The sequence below is a fragment of the Myotis davidii genome, unplaced genomic scaffold (assembly GCF_000327345.1).
Source record: "Myotis davidii unplaced genomic scaffold, ASM32734v1 scaffold19, whole genome shotgun sequence".
NCBI lineage: Eukaryota > Metazoa > Chordata > Mammalia > Chiroptera > Vespertilionidae > Myotis > Myotis davidii.
Window position 1 is genome coordinate 586,176 of NW_006289854.1, and position 16,306 is coordinate 602,481.

General features: G+C 50.1%; 1 protein-coding gene across 2 annotated transcripts in view; it reads right to left on the reverse strand.

Annotated features, from left to right (window-relative positions):
* Positions 1 to 302: 302 nt before the first annotated feature.
* The window catches only part of AK7 (adenylate kinase 7), a 41,928-nt gene continuing 25,924 nt past the window's right edge, over positions 303 to 16,306 (reverse strand). Inside the window, exons 13-18 of one of the 2 annotated variants that reach the window (XM_006762710.2) lie at positions 11,928 to 12,056; positions 11,264 to 11,332; positions 8,853 to 9,050; positions 5,601 to 5,821; positions 2,317 to 2,475; positions 303 to 1,390 (exon numbers count right to left, since the gene is read on the reverse strand). In XM_006762710.2, the coding sequence (XP_006762773.1) occupies positions 1,352 to 1,390; positions 2,317 to 2,475; positions 5,601 to 5,821; positions 8,853 to 9,050; positions 11,264 to 11,332; positions 11,928 to 12,056 (815 nt within the window). In that variant the 3' untranslated portion in view covers positions 303 to 1,351. The remainder of the gene's footprint in view (positions 1,391 to 2,316; positions 2,476 to 5,600; positions 5,822 to 8,852; positions 9,051 to 11,263; positions 11,333 to 11,927; positions 12,057 to 16,306) is intronic. The other variant, XM_015563244.1, reaches the window with a different exon arrangement.

Here is a 16,306-nt window from a genome sequence, read left to right on the forward strand (position 1 = left end):
GGTGTGAGTTAATTAAGCTTTTGATGAAACATAGCAGGCTAATTTTTTTAAAATATATATTTTTATTGATTTCAGAGAGGAAGGGAGAGGGAGATAGAAACATCAATGATGAGAGAGAATCATTGATCAGCTGCCTCCTGCATGCCCCACACTGAGGATCGAGCCCACAACCCGGGCATGTACCCTTGACTGGAATTGAACCCGGGACCCTTCAGTCCGCAGGCTGATGCTCTATCCACGGAGCCAAACCAGCCAGGGCCAGGCTAATTTTTAAGTTGATAGTTTTGCATGGCCCATGAATGATGTTATAAATACCCAAATGGCCTTTGGCAGGAAAAAGTTTCCCTAACCCTGTGCTGGGAGCTGAGGCAAAGAAATAATGGGGACATGGTTTCCATTTGGGGTGAGGAAAAAGGTTCCAGAGCTAGATAGTGGTGGTGAGTGAACAACACTGAGAGTACTTAGTGTCACTGAACTGCACACTGTAACATGGTTACAATCATACATTTTATGTTCTATGTATTTATCACAATAAAAAAATAGTGCGGTTATATTCAGATTACATTATCTAAAGGGATGAAATAGATACACCGTTAAAATCAACCTAAACAAACTTCTCCCTCGGTGTAGTTCTGGGGAGTACAGGGCCTTTAGGACGCAAGGAGCCCGCACGGTGATTGCTCATGCCTGTGTTGTACAGTCAGTTTATTAAAAATATTTGCCCATTTTCTGGTGACCACAGATACTAGAATTATTCGTTCTGTTACACGAGTGTTTCTGCCCAGAGATTCCTAGGGCTCTCGGACTCACTGGCTGGGGCCCTGACCCTGAACTCAGACAGCAGCCTTGCAGAAGCCGGGCCCCTCTGACTCCCTGGGACTCACAAAGCTTCCACGTCCTCACTTCTTTCCGTGTCCAGCGCCACTGGCCCTTGGGCCACAGCACATTGTGTAAACCCATTAGCCTACATGTTCAAAGAGTAGAAGGTCTGATGCTCCCCACACTGTCGATCACTGCCAACATTAGCATGCAGACTGCGGAGACTAAGCCTGAACTCTCAAATCGCTGTGTGTCCCGTGAGCTCTGCACAGATACCTTACCACATGCACCTTTCACGTATCATTTTAATGAAGTCGCCGCTCATTGCCATGTAGCATTTCCTAATCATTTTACTTAATAAAATATTTGCTTGCAGGGTGGGAGCAGGGGGCGGGCCCGGGGGTGGGGGGAAGGAGAATTTTCCAAAAACTGGGAGAGCATATTTTAAAACAGTTTTTCAAATTGCAATGTCCATGACAATGTCAGAGTCCTCTCCAGCTCTGCGCAGGGCTGTGGCCCGAGGTCCTCCACGTCACAGCGTTACGGGATTGTGCTTGAAGAGGTACTCTGCCTACAAGGGGGAGAAAGCATAGAGGCGGGTCGGCAATGAGAAGGCACTTCAAGATACTTGTGGGCCACATGTTTGTACTATTAATGTGCACAATTTAAAAACAAAAGTGTACAAACCTCTTTCAAATGAGTAATAAAACTCTTCTTATAGCTAAGTGCAACGAGCCAGCCAGAGAAAGACAAATACCACATTATCTCACTTATAGGTGGAATCTGACGAACAAAATAAACAAACAAAATAGAAACAGACTCATAGATAGAGAACAGACTGACAGCTGCTAGAAGGGAGGGGGCTTGGGAGGCTGGGTGAAAAAGGGGGAAGGGATTAAGGAAAAAAATAACTCATAGACACAGACAACAGCATGGTGACTACAGGAGGGGGAGTGGTGGGGGGTAGTCGAGGGGACAGGGGGATAAATGGTGACAAAGGAGACTTGCCTTTGGGTGGTGAACACACAATGCAGTACACAGATGATGCGTTATAGAACTGGACTCCTGAAACCTGTGTCATTTTACTAACCAATGTTACTCCAATAAATTCAATAAAAAATTGTTTTTAAATCTTATTATAAACTGTGAAGGCATTAGAGCAGAGGTTCTCAACCTGTGGGTGGCGACCCCTTTGCCGGTCGAACAACCCTTTCACAGGGGTCGCCTAAGACCATCCTGCATATCAGATATTTACATGATGATTCATAACAGTAGCAACATTACAGTTATGAAGTAGCAACGAAAATAATGTTATGGTTGGGTCACAACATGAGGAACTGTATTTAAAGGGCCAGAAGGTTGAGAACCACTGCATTAGAGGCTATTTCCCAAATGCCAGACACACAATTTCTCTATGTCAACTGCCTTCCCATTTAGATTCAGGTATATTTTATTTTCGAATTGATATTAAAAAAACAAACACCCTCAATCTCTTACCAGAAAATCCACAGGATCCTCTGGTCTGACCTTACAACACTCGTTCAGACCCTGCATGAGCGTTGGCATAACATAGGTCATTAAGTAGTTTCTCAGGGGAGCAGACTGAGCCTCGAGTAATTCGGTTTCTTCCCTTTTCACTTCTTCTAGCCGTCTATTCTACAAGTAGAACATGGCGGGTGGGGGGGAAGAGTCAGAAAAGGGAGAACTCTTTCACACGACTCACCCCCACAATGCATCAGAACTAGAGTGTGCTAGAAATGGTCGCTGCGATATTATAAGATGGCCTTTCCAACCCGCAGAGAATAGACAGAAAGGGGTATAACCACGGGCTAGTCTTTTAGGAAATAGTAAGCTGGATCCCTACCTCACTTCTTAAACAGAAGTCACTTCTAGCTGTCTAGATGAAGAAAAAAAGGGAGGGAGGGAGAGAGGGAGGGAAGTAGGGAGGGAGAGAGGGAGGGTTATAGAAGTGATAACAGATCTAGAAGGCATTGGTCTGGTGGACGTGTGCTATTCCTTGCTCAGCATACAGCCACCCTCCCCTGGGAAAAATAATTCCATATTTCCTTTGAAAAATCTTCCTTCTCAGCCTAGGAGTTTAGATGGGACGCAAGCCCATCCGTCCAGCCCCCCTCCTGTCCATGGGCCAAGCCAGGAAGAGCCCAAGGGTGGCACCGACAACGACGAGGGAGCAGAGAGAGGGATGCGAGGTCCTTGGTGCCTTCTGAGCCACTGTACCAAGCCTGGCCTGAAGCCAGCCTACCCTGGGCTTTCCTGTTACGTGAATCCAGCACCTTTCTCTGTTGCCAAGACATTTTCAATTGACTTTTCTGTCCCCTTCAAGCTAAGGAATCCTAACTGATCTTTTTTAATAGAGAACTTCCCCAGCAAGACAGCAACCCCAGGAATCAAAATGGGAGAAGACTGATGGATATGATGGCATATGAACATAAATATTGTTAATATATTTTTCATATATTTTTTAATATATTGATTTCAGAGAGGAGGGGAGAGGGAGATAGAAACATCACTGATGATGGCTGGGGGGTTCAATGGGGGTAAAAGGAGACATATATAAAACTTTAGACAAAAAGAAATTATAAAAATAAATAAATAAGAAATAAGAAAAGAAACATCAGTGATGAGAAAGAATCATTGATCGGCTTCCTGCACACCCCACACTGAGGATCGAGCTCACAACCCAGGCATGTGCCTTAACCGGGAATCAAACCGTGACCTCCTGGTCCATAGGTTGAAGCTCAACCACTGAGCCACCTCAGCCGGGCTAAACGTAAATATTTTATGACCAGAAGAAACATTGTACATGATTGAAAGATAAAGGATGGGTGAGCTGAGAAAGAACTATTTGCATTATATTATGAAAAGCTTAGATCTGATGGGAGAGCACACTGTCAGGCAACAGTTTGCATGTTTGCACACACATTAACTCTTCAATCAGCACCGCGACCCTATGAAGCAGGTGCTATCACCATCCTCATCTCCCACATGGAGAGACTGGGACACAGAGTGACACGCACAGGGCCACGGACCTCCAGAGAGTGGAGCTGGGTCTGGACAACATGGGCTAACGGTGTCTCCTGGGCCATTCCTGTTTTTCTCACACAACCTGACCAGGAGCTGTTCTTGCAAAATAATAAGAAAAAGACGCACAGCTCCAGCATGGGCGGGGAAAGCGTGCGTCATAAGAGGGAATGGGACTTCCTAACGCAGGAAAAGTCGGTAAGCTGGTGATCGGAGGCATGAACACTGACACAGTGAAATCAGTTTTTGTTTATCAGAGTGGTGTGTGTGCGCGCAGAATTGAGAAAGCAGGGTTGGAGGCCAGGGCACATACAAGAATCAACCAATGGCCCGGCCGGCGTGGCTCAGTGGTTGAGCATTGTCCTATGAACCAGGAGGTCACTGTTTGATTCCTGGTCAGGGCACATGCCCGGGCTGCGGGCTCATCCCCAGTAGAGGGCGTGCAGGAGGCAGTGAATCAAATGATTCTCTCTCCTCATTGAACCTGCAACCTTGGTGTATCCTGACAATGCTCCAGCCTGAGCTACCCGGCCAGGGCAGGGGTTGAAATTTTAAATATGGCTCGTGTCCAGGAAAGGCCTCATTGGAAAGGTAACTTTGAATAAAGATTTTTTAAAAGGCGAGGAACTGTGTCACTCGGGTGGCGCATGTTTAGATGCGCTGGGAAATCTTAGAAGCAGCCGGGTCCCCAAGGACCTTGGGGGCCACGGTAGGAGTCTGGACTTTCGTCTCGGGCGATGGTGAGCCTGTGAAGAGGGAGTGGAGCGTGGCCGTGAGCACCTGCACTTCAGGAGGCTGCCTGCAGGGATTGGAGACACACAGGCTGCGGAGCTGGGGAGACCAGTGAGAAGGCACAGCCCACAACCCGGGTGTGACACACTGACCCTTGAGGAGCGGAGAGCTGCTGTAGGAGCAGCGTAGGTGAGAGTGGGGGATGAGGACGGTGGAATGAGGCTGACACCCAGGGCCGGGGGGTAAATGGAGGGAAGTCGACTGAAACCACAAGGTCACCGCGCAGCAGCACGTTACATGGGCAGGAGGTGTGTTGCTAACACGGCTGGCGATGGCTCGTTATTGTCGTCGTTGTGATTTATACTGAGCAGAAGACTGTGGCATCGTTTTAAAATGGTACACATGACTAATAAACTAACAAAACTGATTTGGGGATTTCTGTGACATTTCTCTATTAGCAGGATTGGAAGTGCAACTGGCCTAAATGGCTTTGCCAGGGGTCCCCTCCACAGGTTCCCGTGCACACACACATACAAGCCTGCACAGGAATGCACACGCTCAAGCCTGCACACACATGGACACACATACACAAGCCTGCACACACACAAGCCTGCATACATGCACACACACACATAGGCCTACACATACAAGCCTGCACACGCAGAAGCCTGCATACACGCACCTGCACACACACACGCCTGCATATGCATGCATACACACAAGCCTGCACACACATGCACACACCTAAGTGCCTGCACATACACAAGCCTGCACACATAAGCCTGCACATACACACACAAGCCTGCACACACGCACAAAGCCTGCACACGCAGAAGCCTGCATACACGCACCTGCACACACACACGCCTGCATATGCATGCATACACATAAGCCTGCACACACATGCACACACCTAAGTGCCTGCACATACACAAGCCTGCACACATAAGCCTGCACATACACACACAAGCCTGCACACATAAGCCTGCACGCACACACACACTCACCCACTCCTCCCAGCGAGCAATCTTCTCGGCCATCTCCACGGCTTCCTTGTGCTCCCGCTCCGCTTCCGCCATCGCCTCCCTGGCCATGCGCTCCTCGGCAACCTTGCGCTCCTCTTCGGCCTTTTCCTCATCCGTTAAGCCATAATTCCGAGGCTCCCCAATCTCTTTGATGAGCCGTTTGATAGTGAGTCTGTTGTGAGGGTCTTCAATCTTCCCTACATCTTTAAACACCAGGAGAGAGGGAGCGGTCACCACATCCTGACATTCGGGGCCCGCCCTGGAAGCATCCAGGCAAAGACAGGGAGCACCTCGGTCGGGGCTCCCACCGAAGGAAGCCCTACATTTGCTGGAGGCCGGGCTGAGTGGCCTCCAGGTTTCCTTCGCTTTCTGTTTCTGAGAATCAGTTCTCTCGGGACATGTTTTTAATTGATTTTAAGAATTAAACCCCTTTAGTTAGCCTACTTGAGGAGGAAAGAAGTCCAAACTGCAGAGTGCCTGACTCATGTGACAATGTGGCATTCCATTTCATAATATATCCACGTGTTTTCACATAAGTCAGGACCAAGAAAAAAAAGAGAGAGAAAGGCTTGTTGGTAACGAGTTCCCCCCAGTCACCCCGCAGTCCATCCTCAGCCCTCTCTTGGGTGTTCTTGGGAGGTGTCTGCAGGGAAGGGTGTGCCGTGGACGCATTCACTACTCAGCCCTCCACACCTTCCTCCCAGGGACCCCCCACCCTGCCCCCAAGTACACCACAGTGATGGCCCCTCCCCCACCCCCTGGTTACACACTGTCACCTTGACCTAGACGAGAGGCACCCCGGTGCTGACACGGGAAGAGGGGCAGGATAGGCAGAGTTTGTCAGTTAGTGGGTACAAACAAACCGAGAAAGAAAAAGGTGGCCTGGGCGGCGTGGCGCAGGGGTTGAGCATCGACCTATGAACCAGGAGGTCAGGGGTTCGATTCTGGTCAAGGGCACATGCCTGGGTTGTGGGCTTGATCCCCAGTGCGGGGCATGCAGGAGGCAGCCGATCCATGATTCTCTTGCATCATTAATGTTTCTCTCTCTGTCCCTCTCCCTTCTGTTCTGAAATTAACAAAAATATATGTTAAAGAAAGACAAAAACCTCACGCGTGCCGGTGCCCACACGCTGACATTTAAATGGATTTTCCCTGGTTCCTCCCGTAATCCCAGCCTTGCTGCGCCTGAGGGGCCTCTGACGGGCTTTGCTCCCTCTCAGAGGAGGGCTCACAGGACAGTGCTGCCCCCGGGGGCACTGGAGATGGGGCGGGGAGGGGCACCTGGCCACCTGGGCAGCACGTGGCCTCTGACTTGCCCTTCTTGGAATGTGGATCAGGACTGAGAGTCATGTCCAGGTCTAGGCTTGCCTCCAGTGTAACCCGGAACCTCTGGGTGGCAGGGCTGCCCCTGGGCTGCCACGGGAGCCAGAGAGGAGAGAGAGATTCTGGTCCAAAGAGCGAGAGGGGAAAGGGGCATGAGCGAGAAGGGGATTCAGATGCAGAGACAGAATGTGGTGCCAGCATCTTTCCAGGCCCTTCCAGACCCTTGGAGGCCAGGCTGCTCTCCGGACCGTGACACCTCCCGTGCGCCCCTCCTGGCGGCACACGTCTCCCTTTGCTGTTATGATCTCCTGGTTGTCGGTGTGGAGATGAGGACAGCATGTCTGGCACAGAATGAGACAGGAGCGCGATGGCCACTCAGTCACTCCCCTGTCATCACTGTGTCTCTCTCGATGCTTCTCCCTGGAGCTCTCCTGATCTTTCCATAAATAATTTCTGGGGTTTTACTGAGAAGATGACAATGGTATTTTTGTGACATGTGCTCGCCATTTTTTTCTCATTCTCTAATTAAATAGCGTAGAGGACTTTCCAAATTAGTAGGCGTCAGGTCCTTACATATAAAATATGTGAAATCTGTCCAATATGCACAGACACAGGTGGGGGCAAGACCCAGCCACTGCTGCTGGTGGGAAACAGAGGAGTGCAGATATGTAAGCAGCGTCACCTTTCAATTTCTTAGCAGCCATTTGATGGCTTAGTGCTGGGAGCAAAAACAAAGTTACCGCTTTAGAACTCCTCCAATGAGCCAGATACTTCCTATCTCTTCCTGCTACTGTTTGGAACAACTCTACAAGCCAGGAATTATTCTCCCGTTTCACAGATGAGAAAACTGAGGCAGGTCCAGAACTGAAATCGGCTCTCCTGCCACTAGCTCTAAACCTCCCAATACTCCAGGGTCCGAATGCTGCCCCGTCTCACTCTTGGGGGTGAAGAGAGGCCTCAGGAGGCCCAAGGCGTCGGCCTGGCCACTAAGGTCCCACCCAGCTCGGGCTTTCTCCCCAAAGGAGGAAGCAGTATCAGTGCCCAGAAAGCCGGAAAGGAAGTTTAGGGGCTCCCCTAGCCGAGGGGAGTGGAAACAGCAGTGACAGCTGAGGTTTGGAGCCCGCACTACAAGGATGAGGATGAGGGTGATGATGAGGGCAAGGGTGATGATGAAGGCGAGGGTGACGAGAGCATGTTTCCTGGGCGTTTGCTGGGCGCTGAGTTCCGAGTCGTGTTTAGAGGAAACACAGAAAGGCAACGGAGAGCTGTTTGCTTTTCTGAGTAGCCAGGGGGCTCAGCTGGCCGGTGTAGCTGTGTGGCCAGTGCCCCACAGTATTCCTGTGACCGCCGGCCCCCAGGCAGCTGGGGAAATGGCCCACAGCAGCCGGCAGCAAACACATGTCTTTGAAATGCCCTTGAGAAATTTGGTATTCCTGCCTGGCCCATGTGGCTCAGTGGTTGAGCGTTGACCCAGGAACCAAGAGGTCACTGGCTCCATCCCTGGTCAGGACACATGCCCGGGTTTTGGGCTTGATCCCCAGGAGGGGTGTGCAAGAGGCAGCCGATCGATGATGTTTCTCTCACATCAATGTTTCTATCTCTCTATCCCTCTCCCTCTAAAAATAAATAAAAACCTATTATAAATAAGTAAATAGATGACAATGTGGCATTCCATTTCATAATATATCCACGTGTTTTCACATAACAACACTCCACCGCCAAATCCTCATGCAGGTCAACCCAGGAGAAGTCCCTGTTTGTCCCTATTGCCACCCGCCATTCCCCCCAGCCCTACCATGGCCTTGTGCGTGGCAGCGGTGGGGGGGGGGATGGGGGGGTGTCAACCGGGGGGTCCGCCACCTGGCGGAGTCTCTCCACACTCGCGTTCCCCTCCAGGGGCCCATCCCGTACCAATGTGTATGGGGTGGATCTCGAGTTCATCGAAGTAGTTGAAGACCGTCTCGTCCTCGGTGTTGAGGTCGCGGAAGTTGCTCAGCGACCGGAGGAACTGGTCCTGGCTGTAGTGGGTGCCCACCACCACGCTCTCGGGCAGGTTCATCACCCGCAGCTTCAGGAACTCGTCCGAGCTGTCCAGCATGCAGACGAATTCTGGGGGGAAGAAGAGGCACCTGGGTTAACCCAGTGGCCGCCCAGGTTACCTAACCAGCAGGTGCAGGGGGGCGGGGGCTGGGGAGGAGGACGGTCAGACAGGAAAACGCCTGGTTGGCAGCTCAGACCTCCTGTTGCTGCCAATGGCCTGGCAACTTGATGCCTCTGGTGGAGGTTGAATACATGCAAACCAGGGACATTTTCAGACCCTATCCTGTGAGGTCCAACCTGTCGGTAATTGGGGATCTATTACCTTTCCTTCCCTTTCCTTCCCTCCCCTTCCCTTTCCTTCCCTCCCCTTCCCTCCCCTTCCCTCCCCTCCCCTTCCTTTCCTTCCCTTCCCTTCCCTTCCCTTCCCTTCTTCCTTCCATCCTCATTCCCTCCCTTCCTTCCTTTATAAAAAGCAGCTGAGCCCTGGCTCAGTGGATAGAGCATCAACCCTTGGACTAAAGGGTCACGGGTTCGAATCCCGTCAAGGGCAGGTACCTCGGTTGCAGGCTCAATCCCAGGCCCCAGTCGGGGCGAGTGTGAGAGGCAACCAATCGATGTGTCTCTCTCACATCAATGTTTCTCTGTCTCTTTACTCTCCTTTCCACTCTCTCTAAAAAAAAGCAATGGAAAAATATCCTTGGGTGAAGATTAACAACAAAAATAAATAAATAAAACAAAAGCAGCAGAAATTGTAAATAGCAAATCTCTAATAATCCCGTGGTACCCGTCATCAGTTTCCCAGTCAAGCCCCAGCGAGACCGGTGGCTACGAGTGAAATGCTTTAGTGGCTGATTTGCCAAATGAATATAAACGGGGCCTCCTACCTGTGAGAGCCAGTTTACTACTCAAACCCAGACTTTGTTTGGATTCCCAACAAAGAGGAATACCCACAACTTGCATAGATTCCTTTTTAATGAGCACTTTCTTCTTCTGCCAGTTTCTCATCCATTTTTTTTTTTTGTCTAAAAAGTATTAGATCATTTCTTTGACTCTCATTTTATGTTCTGAGCATCTTATTGTGAATTCCCCTACCCTCCCCAGCCCCATGCACGTGTATTTGGTTGGTTTTTCTCCTGTTAATCTAGTCTGTGTCAATTCTATTATTTTATTACTAGAGGCCCAGAGCACAAATTCATGCACTGGTAGGATCCCTAGTGGCTGCCAGCTGCTGGCCGGGGCTTGCCCCACCTGGGTGAACGAACTCCCAGACAAACTCCCCGTCGAGGGGACAATTTGCATACTATGCTTTTATTATATAGGATTAGTCCAGCTGTAAGAACTAAGGAAGGGCGGGGGGATTCTCACCCTCTGAGACACAACCCTTGTACCAAGTTGTTGAAAATAGTTCGCATTAACCACATGGCCAACAGTTATCTCCTATGATTACAGTTCATCCAAACTGAGTTTATATTTTTAATTTATTTTTTAAATATTTTTATTGATTTCAGAGAGGAAGGGATAGGGAGAGAGAGAGAGAAACATCAATAATAAGAGAGAATGACCAATCGGCTGCCCTCTGCACACCCCCCACTGGGGCATGTGCCCTGATGGGGAACCAAACCGTTTCCTCCTGGTTCATAGATCAACACTCAACCACTGAGCCTAACCGGCCAAGACAAACTGATCTCTTTCTTTCTATTTTTTAAGAGAGAGGGGGAAAAAAACAACTTTTCAAGTTCATGGCAAGGTCAGAAGAAATGGCCGCTAGCTACTCAGCAACTCCTTTTCGTTGGGACATTGTTTACGCCTCTCTCTCAAGAGCATATTGTGAAACCTCTGGGTAAATATCTGACAGGACAGGCTTGCTGCCACGTTCACTGAGAACCGGAAGGCGTTTTGTCTGCCCTGCTCAGTGCTGGATTCTGCACGTCTCCTGGAAAAGGCAATGGCATTGCTGGCCCCTGAAGCCGGTAGGAGCGGCCATCATCCAGTCCCCGGGGGCTCGCCAAGGGCCTCTGGGCTTCAACAGACTGGCCACGTTTGTGGCTTCGTTACAGCGGGAGCAGCAGAAATAAACGTTCTCAGAGAAACGGAATATCCCTCACATTTACCCCCAATGCATCCTTCAGTTTGGGCATTTGATTTTCACTGTGTATCAATTGACTGCTTTTCTACAAGAAGAAAACCCTACTTTGTTAACATCAAAAAGACTGTTCTGGTTCAAAGGAGATATCAGATGGCATTCCTTTACATGTGATGCTGGAGAAATATTTTAAACTTACCAGGTATGGTCAGTTTATCAAAGGGAAACATTTTGCCTCTGATTTCCTCCTCCTCTTCCTCCTCGTCTTCTAATAAAACAAAATAGACATCGTTGTCATACTTACGGGAAGGCGGGGGTGGGTGGTAAGAGACCAACCACAGAACTTGTGTGCATATATGCATCACCCAGGGACACAGACAATAGTGTGGTGAAGGCCTGGGGAGGGGCAAGATTTAAAAAATACATCGTCATGTTTGTTACCTATTATTACTATGGGTAGCTCGAAAAAATTAAATTATTTTTAATTTTTAAAAAATCTTTATTGTTCAAAAATGAAACGATTTTTTAAAAAATATATTTTATTGATTCTTCACAGAGAGGAAGGTAGAGAGATAGAGAGCTAGAAACATCAATGAGAGAGAAACATCGATCAGCTGCCTCCTGCACATCTCCCACTGGGGATGTGCCCGCAACCCAGGCACACGCCCCCGACTGGAATCGAACCCGGGACCCTTCAGTCCGCAGGCCGACGCTCCATCCACCGAGCCAACCCGGCCTCGGCAAAAATGAAACGATTTTAACTAGCAGTCACTGATTTTAATTGAGTGGCTATTACTCTGAGGAGTAGACTGGCGCCTTGTCTGAATGTTCACATTCAATGCAGAGGGCGCACTCCGACTTACTGTTGAACAGGTCTTTGGCTTGGTCGTAGGTCTTGGGGAATCCGTCCAAAATGTAACCTTGATTCCTGCAAGGCATAGATTTCAGCTTTTCTTTTACAAACCGAATTACATATTGATCTTCCAGTCGGCCTAATAAAAAGAAAAACAATATATATATGACTGTGGGGTCACCTTCTGCATAGGGTTACATGCTGCTGTCACCTGAAAAATTATCATGCAGCCCCTTATTTTTCCCTTCAAGTGACAAATAGGTGGTTTGGGATTTCGAGCACGGCACGTGAACTCCAGTGCACAATCAAATAGGAGCCCCCAGTGGGCCTGTTTCCGCGAAAGAACAGAGGCAAACGCGGATGCGGGCATTTCCAGAATGTTTGTGTGGTCACAGCTCCCGGGTGCAGAAGGACACGAAGTGCGTGGAGAAACCCGGAGTGCTCCCATTTACCAGTAGGGTTTACTCGGTTGCACTTGGATAGGATACCCCTGTAGCCGTACACATACGGGTACATGCTTCTGTTGTACGAACTGAGGTGGTGCTCATGTGTGTTGCCAGCACATGACGTATTCCTACGAGGCGCCCAATACACAGTTGCTGCCTTTGAATAAAAATCAAGGTTGAGCCGAGCCTCAAAGGCACCGTTCTCTTTTAGGCTGCCGAAAAGCCCCGGCTGGTGTGACTCAGTGGTTGAGTGTCGACTTATGAACCAGGAGGTCACGGTTTGATTCCCTGTCGGGGCACATGCCTGGGTTGCGGGCTCGATCCCCAGTAGGGGGCATGCAGGAGGCAGCCCATCAATGATTCTCCCTCATCATTGATGTTTCTCTCTCTCTCTCTCTCTCTTTCTCTCTCTCTCTCTCTCTCCCCCTTCCTCTTTGAAATCAATAAAAATATCTTCTTACCCCACACATCTGAACTATATAAAGTGAGCAACAAGGAATCTAACTGGTGCACCAGAGAGTTAACCATGTCCCTGGTTTGGCTGCATTGTCAGAGGCCGACGGGAGTGGAATTATGTGTGAACAGGACGTGGAGGTGACTCATGGTGGGGTTGCGACATCTGTCTTGCTGGAATCCTTAGAGTCATACAGTCACAAACGGGGCCATGTTAGGGACACATGAGCCCACCTGTGTGTCCCCATGCTACGTAGTTTCCCTGTGGGTCTGTGCGGTGCGTTCCAAGATCTTGTTTTGTTCAAACATAATCAAGGCCCGTGTTCTAGTTTCTGATAAATATGATGAGGAGGGGTTTTTGGACAAACTAGAGGGGATTGAGGAAATCTCCCAAGCTTGCAGAAGTGGTGGGTGGCTGGGAAAAGGGGGCTGGGAAGAGTTCTGAAGACTTTCCCTCCCCCAGAGACCTCGCCCTCTGCCCTCTCCCGGGGCCCCTCCAGGCGGAGGCTGCTGAGCCACACTGGCCCCTTGCATCTGGAAGGAACAGCCTCCGGCCAAGGCCAAAGGCTGGGCAGTGATTGTTCTCAACGTGGCGCTGCCCCTGCTGTAACTCTCCTACGCGTCCCCTCCCCGGGCACGGAGAGAGCCCGGCTGGTGCGTCACACCAGGCTGTGACAGGACGTCCCAGGTCAGACTGTCGGGCCCTGGCAGAGGCCTGCTATCTAGGTCCCCGTCTACAAACATCGTGCGGGGCTTGTCTCGTCCGGTTAGCTCCAACACCCGCGGGTCTTGTCTCTCTTCTGGGGGCGGCATTGATCACCAGCCCCAGCGTTCTCTTTCTGTCCTTACACCCTGGGCTTAAAGTGTGTGTACACATGGTCACGTACACCTGTGGATTCCTAAAAATCCAGGTCTCCCACTCTTAATTTTTTATATTTTTTAGAAGAATGTTATGAGTGTTTCTGAGCCAAACGGATGCCATGTCAGGAAGCAAGGTCTCACATGCGCCTCCCCCTGTAATGCGGCCTGGCCCGATTTCCTCCCACAGGGGTCCCCACCGTGGGCACCTCCTCTCGGGTGTTCTCCTCTCCCCTAAAGGGTGGGAGCCAGGCCGCTGTTAGATTCTAAACTGGGAGAGAGACTCCTAGTGTCTCTGAGTGAGGCAGAAGCTGTGTTGCATCTCAAAGCCTTTGTGTTTTCTGCTCACCTTCCTGTTCCTCTGAGAAATCTCTCTAAATTCCACCCCTCTCCCCCAGCCCAGCCCACACCAGAGCAGAAACCAAGCAGCTGGCTTAAGTGGACACTCAGTGTATGCTAACACCATTTTCTCCGCCTCTGAAAACCAGATTGGCGTGGCCTGGGGAGGCGGGGAGGAGGCAGGAGGGCATGGAGTGACAAGCGTCCTGAAGTTGAGTAGCTGGGAAGAGGCCCGCCTGGAGGACTGAGGGCCAGAGGAGCAGAGGTGGGCGGGCACTCAGGGGCAGGGCCTCAGGGGCAGGCGGGACGTCCTCTGTGGCCCACAGAAGCACAACACCAGGAAGGAGCAGCAAGCGCCCAGAGTCCTGTCACCCAGGGCAGTTTTCCCCTGGCCCTCCCTCACGCCAGCCCTGGGGGATGAGGAACAGCCACCAGCAAGAGGGGAGAAGTAAACAGAGAGAAGAAACCAGATGTGCTTGATAAGTCGGCCAGGGCAGAAACTCTCCACTGGATGAGTCCACACTACCGAGCTGCTCTGCAGATGATACTAACATACCCAGCGTGATGGAAGAACTCCGCTGACTGGGTATAAAAATGAAATGGTGCGGTTGTTTTTTTAATCCTCACCTGAGGATCTTTTTCCCATTTATTTTTTAGAAAGAGGGGAAGGGAGGGAGGTGAAGGGAAGAGAAAGAGAGACCATCGACCTGAGAGAGACACACTGTTGGCAGCCTCCTGCACGTGCCCCACTAGGGATGAACGTGAGATGGAGGTACATGCCCATGGCCGGGAATTGAACCTGCGACCCTTCGGTCCCTGGGCTGACGACGCCCCAACCACTGAGCCGAACCGGCCAGGGCGAAATGGCTTTCTTTTTCTAATAACTTCTGATTGGCGGTCTTCCTGCTGGGGAGTGAGCTCCCTTGGAAACATCTCCGTTCCACGCCCAGTCTGGGGTGATATGAATGGACTTCGTAAAGCATGACTGGCCAAGGAGGCCGCTGGCTTATCACCTAGGGTCGCGGTGGGACCCGCCTTGACCTCCTTCCCAGGGTGGGGAAAGTGAGCCCAGGTTTTGAGTTTAGAGTGACACTTGACTGTGATGAGTTTGTTCCATAAACTGGTTAAAAGTACCAATTGAGTGCCCTAACCCGTTTGGCTCAGTGGATAGAGCATTGGCCTGTGGACTCAAGGGTCCCAGGTTCAATTCTGGTCAAGGGCATGTACCTTGGTTGCAGGCACATCCCCAGTAGGGAGTGTGCAGGAGGCAGCTGATCGATGTTTCTCTCTCATCGATGTTTCTGGCTCTCTATCCCTCTCCCTTCCTCTCTGTAAAAAAAAAAAACCAAAAAATACCAAGTGAGTATGGATGGAATGGGTTTCTATGGAAGGTAACATCTCAGGGCGCTCTCATCACCAATTCCTAACTGGGCAGGTCACGGTGGGTAGTCACGCCCCAGGAACATCCTAGTGAAAGGTGACCAGCCAGCTCTGTCCATTGTTCTTGTGCCTCTAGAAGCACCTGAAGTGCTTGTAATACCCTTGGGAGGGGGGAGTAACCCTCGAGAGAGCAAGTAATCTTGTTAACTCCCCTGTAATCCAGTCCCCGCCCCCCCCGGTTTCCTCCCTCCTCCATATAACCTCCCTTACCCTCTCTCCTTAATCTCGAATGAAGATACGTTTCCCACTGTTGTCTCCGGAGCACTGAGACCTTGCTCCCTGGCATATGTCCTCATGAGAGTTCGGCTCAGACTCTTACAGAAATTCTCTACAGGTTTGGATGTTTCTTATGTCCAAACACAAGGAGGAAGGTTTTCCCATTGATTTGTATTCCTTCCTGCATTAACTATGGTCCTCCTTATTCATCAGTTTTTTTCTATTAAGGATTTAATGATTTTCTTACTAGTTTGCCTGAGTATTTTATTTTATGTTTTTATTTTTTAAAATATATTTTCATTGATTTCAGAGAGGAAGGGACTGGGAGAGAGAGATAAAAACATCAATGATGAGAGAGAATCATTGATTGTCTGCCTCTTGCACAACCCACACTGGGTATCGAGCCTGCAACCCGGGGCATGTGCCCTGACCAGGAATCGACCTATGACCTCCTGGTTCATGGATCAGTGCTCAACCACTGAGCCATGCTGGCTGGGCTGCCTGAGTATTTTATATACTAAGATTATATTCCAGTCAAGGGCACATGCCTGGGTTGTGGGCTCAATCCCCGGTAGGGGGCGTGCAAGAGGCAGCCAATCACTGATTCTCTCTTATCATTGACTAGGGGCCCGGTGCA